This window comes from Poecilia reticulata, chromosome 23, assembly GCF_904066995.2.
Source record: "Poecilia reticulata chromosome 23, P_reticulata-male-v2, whole genome shotgun sequence".
NCBI lineage: Eukaryota > Metazoa > Chordata > Actinopteri > Cyprinodontiformes > Poeciliidae > Poecilia > Poecilia reticulata.
In genome coordinates this window covers 17,215,684-17,227,163 of record NC_088852.1, presented here as the reverse complement: position 1 = coordinate 17,227,163, position 11,480 = coordinate 17,215,684, and the positions used below count along the sequence as shown (strand labels likewise).

Sequence of the window (11,480 nt, the reverse complement as noted above, 5' to 3'; positions counted from 1 at the left end):
CCACATTTCTACTGTGTCGCTACAAGAAGAAAAAGAAATGGCCGACTACGTAGACTAAGCACGTTTCAACAGAAGTAGAGAAGTTACTACTAATAAGTGCTTCTGTGATATGAAAGAAATCTGTTTATTTTGAACTGGATAATGTACATTCTGTTCTGGGTTTTCTCCGCTGAGTCTGTTGTTTTATTTTCAGCTGCTTATTTACGCAGAATTGGCTACCTAGCTGAAGCTAACGTTGCTCAATTTTTTTTAACTGGGAAAAAAAACAATAGCCGGAGTATGTGTCACTCTGTAAGTACCATACCATAGGCCCCCGATCATAATTGGCTGATTTCTGTGAAAAAGTGCATGATCACTTGTGCATGATGATTTGTTGCCAATCACCTCATACGTCACAACCTGCTTTTCCTTCACACTGCGCAAGCGCACGGCCGAAAATCCTAAGAAATGATGTGTGGAAGTTTAAAGCTCTGAGACTGATGGGAAGTTTGCATCTTGGGACGGAAAAATACCTTGTGATGAAACACGTCAAATTGCATCAACACAACAAAATGTACTGTTCCTGTTACTGATTGCAGGTTTTTCAGTTGCCTTTTGATTGAATACTTGCTGCATTGGGCCTGCAAGTATGTTTTTGTCTAAATTAGGTGATTTTATGGTTCCATTGTGCCAAATCCCATAGTGGTATTTATACCTAGAGTGGAAAATTAACAGCCAACCAATGTGATCAAAATGCAAAATCAGTTAACAATGTTGACAAATCATTTACAACAGTAACTTTAATAAATTAATGACTTACTTAGTGAAAATGAGTGTTAAACTTTGAGCATTAAGTTTTAAGTTCTGATACTTTTCTATTCACCAGTTTTGTTATTTCTACCTACTTGTAAAATGGCGTCCAGTAAGTTGTTTTGTTTGTGATGTTTTGAATAAATAAAGACTTAATTAATAAAAAAATTCACTATCAACCAACTCTGGCAGCCTCTGTAATAATCTGAATTATTTTCCTTGGCTCTATTACAGTCCAACATTGAGGCGAGTCTCGTATTTTCACTGCAGCAAAGGATTTTCAAATCAGTCCTTAACGGGACTAAAAACCAGATGCAGGAAGATGGAAAAATGTCATTCAGAGATTTAAAGTTTACTGGAACTCAAAAAGTCCGACCTCAGAATGTAACTTTGAGAGCTGGACCCAATCACTGTCCAGCTATAAATCACATGGCAGCAAGAGGTGGCGCATCATTGCTTACAAAAAAATGTTAGTTCTGAGACACATGGCAGCACAGCTACGCTGATAAGTGGTCATTTGATCAGCTTCTCACTTAGGGCTGCGGAGGGCGATCCCATTACACAAGACCCAAAGAACAGAATGAAATTCTGAAGAACATGGCCAATACATTGATTCAATGAAACAGGAAACATTCCCACATCTGAAAATGCACCACTAACCACCCTGGAACCTCTGTACCCCAACAAGGTGATCTGTGCAACATTCTGCAATACCAGCTGTTAGAAAGCTTTAGCTGCTCAATCTCTTACGCCCAGCTATTGCAGAACTAAGCAAACTAACACCAAAATGTTGAGATTAGCACAGAAACATAAAGATAAAAACCCTAAATAACCTATTTGAACATTTTTCAGCAAGCAAAAACTATTTGGGGCTTAGTTACTCTTAACATTTTCTCAAATGCTACAGTGTGTGTGTTTGAGGGCTAATGCCCCTCTGAAACACTTTTAAATATGATTAAAGTTATAGAGGTAACAATACATTTTAAGGGCTGAAATCTTTTTTCCTCAAACATTTTCAGTATAAAATCAACATCAGTTGTTATTTTACCACAGCGGTTGCATGTGCAAACCCTGTCTGCCTCAGTCATTGTTTTGATGGTCTGTTTTCCAAAGACAACGTGATAGAGGAGGAGAAGCGTTCGACCTTGACTGTGACCTATAGCTATAATGAGTTCTGAACTTCTGAGTCAGCTCAGTTTTTTTTTTTTTTTCTGGTTCTCGGACTGCTGAGAGCTGGTAAACAGGATATTGCGTCCCAGATGAGTTTTGGCTCACATCATGAAAGTACTGGAGCCCCACAGCTCTGCACACACCGCAGCACCAGCCATCAAAATGAAATGGAGGGCAGGCGATCGGACGGAGAGATGAGGGAAGGAAAAGAGTGAGAAGAAGATGTTTCTGCTGTCCAAAATATGACTGTGGGTTTGTTTGGAGGCTCCAGGCGGTTGGAGTTATCCTGCGTGACGGGCACATGTTTAGAAGCTACTGGGCCACAGAGAGATCAACACCAAGTTGCTACCGAAGAGATAAAACTCTTACATGGGGGAAGAAAACCTGGATACAGACGAGTGGATCTTAGTTATTCGTAGCTTGACTTTTTCTCTTCCTCTTACGTTTCTCTGTCCTTCCATCTCTTTCCTCATCCTATGAAACAGAATCATGTTTAACTGGAGGACAGTTCTGAGAACTGAAATGAATATGGCCATGAAGTTTTGCCCAATTTATGTCTGCTTAACTCTTTCATATTTTGTCCAGCACTGAGAACAAAAGTAACCTGCTTCATTTCATGCCAACTAATCCAATTTAATATCAGTGCAGTTTAATCTATTTCTGGAAATTTTATTTTTATTATTGAAGCATCCTGTGTTAGCAGTTATTACTGCACCTTCTTAGAATTGTATTGAACTTCAGTTGTGTGAAAACATTACCTTTACTTTTCATCCAGCTTTAATCATTTTAATGCTGAGAATGACAGGACGCTCCATAATAAACTCCCCACATGGTAAAGATGTATGTAAAACGTTAATCTTGTTTTTCTACCACAATTCTTTGAATAAAATCCAATCCATATTAATTCAATGATTTTTTTTTTCTCAAAAATTTACATAGCACCTCTAAAATCCCCTTTAAATTAAAATAAGCACAACTGATTGTTTTCTTATTTATTAATACTTCTGCATTCTAAGTTGATCAGAATGTGGTTGCCTGGGGAATAAAAACGATGAGTCATCGTTCCCGTTTTCCTGAACCACTTGTCAAAATGGGAAAGACATGACAAGCTCTCATTTCTGAGGCTTTTTACGGTGCTGAAGTAGCTCAGTGGTGATGCACCCACAATTATTAAACTTGCTCCGCTGATAAAAAGTGAACTGGGCTGAGGGAATAAATGAAGGGAAAAAAAGAGAAGAAAACTGTCGAGGCAAGTTGGAGAGAAAATCCTGCTTCAAAGTTTAGACTTGAAATAAAAAGTTTTATCTTGCCAGGGATGGTTCTTAACAATGTGTGTTTAAAAGTCTATATTACAACTGAGGGGTATTTTTACTCCATTTAGGAAAAAAGAAGAGCAGTTTTATTTTTTTTATCTTTTTCAGAATTGGCAATAAACTTCTTGTCATTCCTCCCAAATCAACAAAGGCAACTGAGAAGATTCTAAATCCAAAGCATTTTTCATTATCTTCATAAGTAACTTCTTCATACTGTGTGCGTGCGTGCGTGCGTGCGTGCGTGCGTGCGTGCGTGTGTGTGTGTGTGTGTAATGTTCTTAGGATTGTAACACATGGATGGTTTATTCAACTCTAAAATACATTCTTTTCAGTTTTATTCCCATATTACAAACAATACATAAAAAGTGAAAAATGTTCATACTTGTAACTGTATTTGTGAATTTGAGGAGCAATGACTGTAAAGTCATTTTTTTAGGGTGTTTAAGGGCAAATCTTGGCTACATGAACAGACTCTGACAAACCGGCTGCTTGTTTTGCTTCACAGTGCTACAAAAATATGATCAAGGTAGGATTTTACCTTTATCTTGCTCTGCTTCAAGAAAGATGAAGAAGAAATTGTTCATATTTCTTCTTTGATCTCTGCAGACCTGTGTAAAATATGTGCAGCCATTAAAGGATTTTTATAAAGAGAAACAAACGTAGACAAGCAGTTCAGAATGTCGGGTTGCTAAGCCCTCCAACTGAAACAAAATATATTTCTTTGGAAGATCTTTTTCGAGCACAAGATGCAGAGCTACCATCACAAATTTTATTGAAAAATTCTTAATGAAAAAATTCCAGCAGCGATGGACCTTAACTAACATCTGTGTGTGTGAATCAATCTGTACTCTATTCATGGGCTACATGTCTCAACGAAACGAATGAAATATATGCATACATATGTGTTGATTTTCATCATCATCACATACTATGTAATTACTGCATTTAACACCAAATGTGCTGGCTAGACACAGGAGCACCATGACACTTAGAAAAGCCATCAGCAAAAGACGATGACAGGTAAAAACCTGGATATTTTGATAAGTTTTGTTGTCTATCAGTTCTTTCTACAGAGCTCCTGGTTGCTCAGTCACTCTAGTATTTGTCTTAAAATTAGAACAGAGGGAAGAGAGCGAGACAAACGAGGAGCAGGGAGCTAAAAAAAAACTTCAATCAAACCTCCACAGAGAGGTGCCAATCAAGTGGTTTTCAGAAGGCGGTGGCACCGCCTCACCCACCAAGAGGGAATGAACAGGCACATTGCATGCTAAACATGAAACCCTCGGCTTCATTGTACGAACAGGAGATTCTTATACAAAAGGCTCATCCTGAGTGATCTACAAAGCTGCTTTCACGTTTAAGGGATACATTACTTCTTCTATCTCCGACCAGACGAGTGTTTTTATATGTGAAGGAATTTTTTATTTTTTTGCAAAGTTTCTTAAGATCCAGAAATCAAAGAAAGATAATAATAATAATAAAAAAGATAGCCTGATTCTGAGGCTCCCTGCTGCTTGTGTCACAGCTGTTCGCTGGCAGCGCCAAGTCGTCGTAGCCGGCGAGGGGCAGCAGACCGTGAAGCCTCCGTGTCATAGCTTTGGATCAATGAAGAGGAGGCAGCACCAAGAGGAGGTCACGGAACCGGTCCGGTGACATTGGCTGATCCGCTCAGAGCCGGCCAGACGGATGGCACCGCTTTACCCAGCCTGAGAGGTTAGGAGGGGTCCGTCTGATCTCAGCCAGAAGCCCCAAATCCCACTCATTCACAGCAGCTGCCAGCGATGTGCTGCTGGACGTGGCCACTGGGCCTGGACTGGGCTAACAACCAGTTCATACAGCTACATGGCATCAGGTACATCTACCCCAATACAAGTAAAGCTGAAGAAAAAAGATCTAGATATCACGATGAAATACTCATTCAGTGGCTCAAGTCTTATGATACAATACCAGAAAGTAACACTAGATTAGATTAGATTAGATTAGATTAGATTAGATTAGATTAGATTAGATTAGATTAGATAAAACTTGATTTTATGGGAAAGTAATTGAAAAAAATTCAAGTTGCTAGCAGGAAACTATGGGAATTTTCTAAGCCAACGTTCAGCCATACTCACGTTTAAAGTAAGCGGAACTGTCAGGGTATGCCAAGGTTTTAAACTGTTACGGTTTCAAAATTTTATCAAAAAAGATAAAAAATATTATAAAAAATATAATAAAAGCACCACACTAAGCCATGTTCCTGTTCACTTGTCATCTAAATTTTGAGTGAACTACAATTTTACAAAAAAGGAAAATGTGAAATAGACGTTTGGAGCGAATCAACCGGGCTACACAAGGCGTAATTTAATCGGATGCTGATGTTACGTATGGAGATAACAAACAGGAAGTAGAAGCCACAAACTAGCATGAACCACATCTCAGAAAACTGGAGACAGGTCTCCTCTGAGTTGGTGGTTTGTGCCTCGTGGCTGTGGTAAGGCACTGGCCCACCGGGGCACATTCACTACGTTAGGACTTATTCAGCAAACGTGTTTCCATCTCACATCTAACTCTTTCGGAAAAGCCAAAAACCACTTCAAACGAGCACAAAACATTTTTGTAAAATTGAGGATGTTATTTAAAATTTTGAGATTTCTATCGACCGTATGTAATACGGTACTTTATAATGTTTGGGGTAAAAAACACTGACAGGAAAACGGTTAGTGACTGGAGTTTCTCTGTATATGGAGCCCAGAGCAGAGCAACAGCACCCAGCTGCTGAATGTTGTTTATCCATAGCAATGCATAGCAAAATATGTGCTTTTCTGATTTAAGTAAAAATAGTTAGATCATGTTATACATTTTTTATTGTAATTGTAATTGTCAGTGTACAGACATGAGCTTTTGTTACCAGGGTTTCCATAAATTACATTGTCACAGTTTCCCATCATACTGTTCCCATGGTGAATGTCTTTTGACTAAAACGCCAGTGTGACGGGATTTTTCTCTGGCTACACACTGCAAGTCAGCTGGCTGAAAGAACATCACAACAATGAACTAAATCTAGCCAGTGTTAATCCTGTACTTCTCAAAAGAACATAACTGTAATGATACATATTTTGGGGATATTTGCAGCTGTAAAAACTGTTGGACATTAATAACGTCTGACTCTCCTGGACTGGTGGTATTGACCTTCAGGTGATCGTTCGGTGAGACGTGGCTCGTCTGGAGGCTTCGGGCTGCTTTCTCTTTAACAGAGTCTGTTCCTTTTTCATATTTAATACAAGACTTGTTGGTAATTGCAGTCAGCAGGGAAGTTGAGTTAGTGCATGAAACAAGCTGCGAACAGTAATTGGCGCTTTAATTGGTTTTGTAAACATTTATTTCACACATCGCTTCTTAAAAGCCAAATTCTACCACGTCGTTCGGATATTTGATGGATTCATTTCCCTCCATCTTTTTTTTCTGACCTCAGATGCTTTTTAAGATAACTTTGACTTAAGATTTTAGTCAAACAGCTTCCAGTTGTGCTCTCAAGTATTAAGTGTGTGGCAGCCTGTTGTATTAATTCGTCCTGTGTTTCTTTTTATGGATGGTTTTTGCAGCGTTTAATTGAACATTTTAAAACTAATCCACTCTGTGCTGCTTCATATTGTCTGTCATGTTTTTACATTTCCTTCATGCCTTTCCAAAAAAAGTAATCCATACAGTGAATTTTAATATATGTGCATCTCTGCACTCTGTATACCAACAAAAGCACGTTGTAAACCGCAAAAATGTTTCCTTTTTTTTCTTTTTATTCCCGTCGTTTCTTGTCTTTTACAGCCACCACTTTTGAAGCCCGTCCCGTGTTCAGCCTGCATTACAGAACTGGAATAAACTTTTATTAGACCTTTATAGTTCTGAGGTTCTGAACTCTTCTTAAACCAGTCTGTGAGAAAACACCTGAAATGAGACCAACCAACAGGAAACCATGCAGCCTGTGGTCAGTGCAGGATGTTGCAGGCTGACACCTGTCCTGTAAACCCAATGAGGCTCCAGTGGCGCCCCCCAGAGGCCAGTCTGTAGGCACTCCTACCCGGCTGAACTAGACCAAGTATTTAGGGCCGGACTGAGTTGGGGTTTTTTTTATGTTGTTATGAGAATAAAGTCATGATATTACCAGAATAAAGGTGCAATGCTCCCAGAAGAAAGACGTAAAACTCTGAGGGAAAAAAAGTTGTTTTAATGAGGAAAAAGCTTCGATGGTTTCAAGATCAACTCGATTCTTCCTTCTAAACAGACTCAGTCATTTGAACAAAGTCCTGCTGCTCATAAAAATTTGACGCTGATGTGTTAAGAGGAAATATTTCCTTATTTGTAGAACCGATACCAAAGTAGACAATGCACATTCCTCATTTTATTTTAATTTTGTTTGTAACACACATTGTCTAAAAATATTACCTTATTTTTCTAATAATATATGTTTGTTCTGGTAATGTTATAACTTCATTCCCATTTTATTATGACTTTATTCTCACAATGATTTTTATTTTCTTAGCCTGGCCTTAGTACTCTTAAATCCTATCTGCATAATAATTTTAAAGAATAGGAATTAAAGGTAGAAGAAAAGGCGTTTCCACCAACTGGAAGTTATCTTTTAAATCAATAAATATTAACTTTTGCTGGATTTATTAACCCTGACAGTCAGTAGGGAAAGAATTTGTGCCATTTTGTCAGTAGATCTTAACAATCTATTATCATGACAAACGACAACTTTTTATTTATCTATCACATGGCGAAAAAATATACACACACAAAAAGCCTTAATTAGCATGTAATTAATATTATACTGGAAGTACAATTTATCAGTGTAGCGTGCCTTTAAAATGACCCAGTGCTGGTGCATCTGTACAGAATCACTGAAAAGTTTATTTTAATTCCAATTATTCAGGTCAAAGCATGAAATGTGTGGCATAGATTCTTACAAATACTTGTGTATTTGTATCAGGAAATTTAAATATTACATAAGAACAGTAAAATAGATTTTTAATAGATTAATTATTGTGGTCCAATGAAAAAAAATTATCTATGTCGAAGAATCTTCCTGAAGCTGCAGCTAACTCCTTTTGAATCCCCTCCAAGGTCTTCAATGGATTTTACTCCACAATCGTTTTCTGCCACACTTTTTCCTTCCACTAAACTTACTTACATTTTTTCTGTTGCTAAATCTGAATTGCTGAAATAAATTTTGCTTTCATTGACTTACAAATGTCTTAAGATGGAGCTTAATATCTAAGAGGAGCATCACAAATTTGTTTTGACGTCATCGAATCAACACGATTGCAAACTTCCTAGATTTGCCTCTGCCAGCATCCCTCCCATCATATCTGAAGTAACACACACCGCTCCTTCCAGACTGGAGATGGAGGTGTGTGTCCGCCTCTGTTCACTCTGAGAACCAGCCTGATCTCTGCTGGATAAACAGGCAGGCAGCTCTCAGGAGAGCAGCCGCGGTTTGTCCAGTGGATCACAGCAAACTTGTGGAAACTGCAGTCAGGGAAGCCAAAGACAACATGGACCTGTCCAGTGCTTCTGTCCAGCTAAAACTCACATCAGAATGTATTGCGTCCTCTAGCATCTCTGAATTTTGCCGGGTGTTTGTTGGTGTTCATGCCTCCGGGTGTGCGTTCTCGCCGCGCGCAAAGCGAACCTTCCCCCAGATCTCCAAGGAAACGAAGAAAAATAACTCGACACATTCACGTAAACGGATGAGTCGGGTGTGGCTCGATCCGAAATCTTACCTGTTTGTGTCCCACTCCCTTCCCGCACCTTAACGCCCGTTTAAAGCATCGGTGGGGCCGCCGCTACAATCCAGCTGCGCGTCTGCGATGTGGAGACATTTGCATCCAGAACGGGCGGAAAAAAAGGAAGGAGGAGGAAAAAGGGCGACTTGTCTTTTTCTATTATTTTAAAACACCTCCAGGTGAAATCAAACTGAGAGCCGGAGCTTTCTAACAGGAGCGCATCTGATCCATGGCAGTCCCGCCCCGCTCGTGTCCCAGCCCCGGTAAGTCCACGCAGGAGAGAAGCCTTTCCGCGTCCTGTCGGCGCGCCTTTGGACGGCGGTGCGTGTTCAACACCCCAGCAGCTTTCTGAAATAATCAATATTAAAATAGATACAAAGGAATCAATCAGAAATCGTGACGTATCCGGGTGTTCGGGATCAGCCCCGGCGGAGGTGGATGCTCTGCAGCGGCTCTTCGCGGTCTGACAGCTCGGCTCTGCGCGCTCCAACTTTTATGGAGACCCCGGAGCGCACAGCCGCTGCAGTAATCAGATTACTGACTGTCTGCAGCGCGTGCCCAGGACCTAATTAGCACTGACTGAAACGAAGATCATGATTATAGCAAGGCAAGTGACACTGGGCATAAATAATGAGTGATGCGTTTAGGTTTGTCAATTGGGGGGAAAATGATAGATGATTATTAAGAATCAGCTTTATGCGGTCAGCGCCACCTATCAGCCAAAAATAAAACGATCCCTGAAACCATAAAAAAAATCTTCAGCCCCAAAATATTTTATAAGTATTAGACGGAGTATAGGGGCCTGAAACGACTTATTATTTTAGAAAAAAAATACATTTACGAGAATACCACGCAGGCCAAAATTGTGGGGCACACACACACACACACACACACACACACACACACACACACACACACACACAAAAAGAAGAAAAAATCAGTCCGAGAGCCACAAATAGCTCCCAGGCCGCACTTTTGACACCCGAGTCAGGCAATAAAGTGACATCATTAAAGTTTCACATAGAAAAACTTTGGAATTATGTCATTTTACACTAACAACCCCAGGGTCATCTTCTCTCTAACTTTATCCATTTCATTATTCATGTTTTATGTGGTGCTGGATGTGTTACACTTAAGTTGTTTTTCAACTTTATGTCGTTTTAAAACCGGAGTCATATAGTTTCAAACATAGATAAAATAGATTTGGAATTTAGTTTGATCTACAAATTCAGGGAAGTTGTTATATGTTCATATACGATACCTCACTATCAGAAAATTAACATAGTTAATAATGGTTTACCTCGTCTGATATTCAACTTTCTAAAACTTCAATAAAAACTATCAAAACGATTTTATTGCCTATAAAAATTAATTGTATACCTCGTATTGAACTGAAAGGGCCCAAATTTGAGTCTCTTTTAAAACGTAGCTTCCGGTTTCCCCTGAAAGTGGGCGTGGCTTTGTGCCTGAACCGTAAATGAGACTTTAATTCAAAAGGCACGCGCCACGAACAGACCGGTTCCTGCACCTGATGCCCATAGCAAAGGTTGACCTCTACTGCCACCATGAGGATCTTTAAGGCACCTGCAATGACATCTCCAGTCTCCACGTTCAGTTTGATCAAAAACGTTTATTCCATAATGAAAACAGTCTTGTCTCACACACTCACACACACACACACACACACACACACGCAAACACATGTTTATTTTTACAAGTAGCAAATTTCCAAGATCTAATGCATGTGGAGAGACAAACCAAAACAAAGAATCATAGAAGCACAAGTGATTGGCTTTTTGCAGCACAGAAACATAAAGAGTCCTCTCAGCAGCCTCCCTCCGACCAATCACAATGCTCCTTCCAACAGGAAGTCACAAGCTCATCCTGAGGCGTTTCACATCTCACTTCCTCTCCCTCTGGGACCGATGGGAGCCAAACTCCTGGCGTTTATCAAGCTGCTTCTGAAAGGCAATGGTGGCTGAGGCTGTAGTAAAGTAGTCCATGGAATCCCCCCTCTCCCATTAACCCCTAACCTCCATCCCCCCTAGCCCCCACCCCGGAGCCGTTCAGCATTCCTCTTTGATGTAGATTTGTTCATCTGTGTCTGAGTCCAGGTGCTCCAGCCGCTCCGTCTGGCCGTTCATGATCTCATCGGGGGTCTTCATGAACCTGAGGGGCAGAAGGGGGAGGAGGGTTATCTACAGGTCAGAGGAGAAGAGGGTGTGGGGTGTGGGGGGGAGTGTTACCTGAACAGGAGTCTTTGTCCGGGCTCTTTCCTGATGATGTTCAGCTTGTAGTAGTGTCTCAGTGCTCGCGACATCTTCTCGTACGTCATGTTGGTTCTGTTCTGTTGGGGGTCAAAAACAACAGGGTCAGAGGTCAAACATCTTTTTACAAAAAACAAAAAAACATTAGATTCAAGGCAGGTACTTTCTAGAGAGGA

General features: G+C 40.1%; 2 protein-coding genes across 7 annotated transcripts in view; both read right to left on the bottom strand.

Moving 5' to 3' along the window:
• tafa2 (TAFA chemokine like family member 2) overlaps positions 1-9,694 on the bottom strand; it is a 70,531-nt gene extending 60,837 nt beyond the window's left edge. Inside the window, exons 1-2 of one of the 3 annotated variants that reach the window (XM_017302916.2) lie at positions 9,035-9,694; positions 8,845-8,955 (exon numbers count right to left, since the gene is read on the bottom strand). In XM_017302916.2, the coding sequence (XP_017158405.2) occupies positions 8,845-8,846 (2 nt within the window). In that variant the 5' untranslated portion in view covers positions 8,847-8,955; positions 9,035-9,694. The remainder of the gene's footprint in view (positions 1-8,844; positions 8,956-9,034) is intronic. The other 2 variants (XM_017302917.2, XM_081603932.1) reach the window with 2 other exon arrangements.
• Positions 9,695-10,647: 953 nt separating this feature from the next.
• The window catches only part of etv6 (ETS variant transcription factor 6), a 47,319-nt gene continuing 46,486 nt past the window's right edge, over positions 10,648-11,480 (bottom strand). For all 4 annotated transcript variants that reach the window (XM_008401474.3, XM_017302937.2, XM_017302938.2 and 1 more), the window contains exons 7-8: positions 11,284-11,384; positions 10,648-11,206 (exon numbers count right to left, since the gene is read on the bottom strand). In XM_008401474.3, coding sequence (XP_008399696.1) covers positions 11,104-11,206; positions 11,284-11,384 — 204 coding nt within the window. In that variant the 3' untranslated portion in view covers positions 10,648-11,103. The remainder of the gene's footprint in view (positions 11,207-11,283; positions 11,385-11,480) is intronic.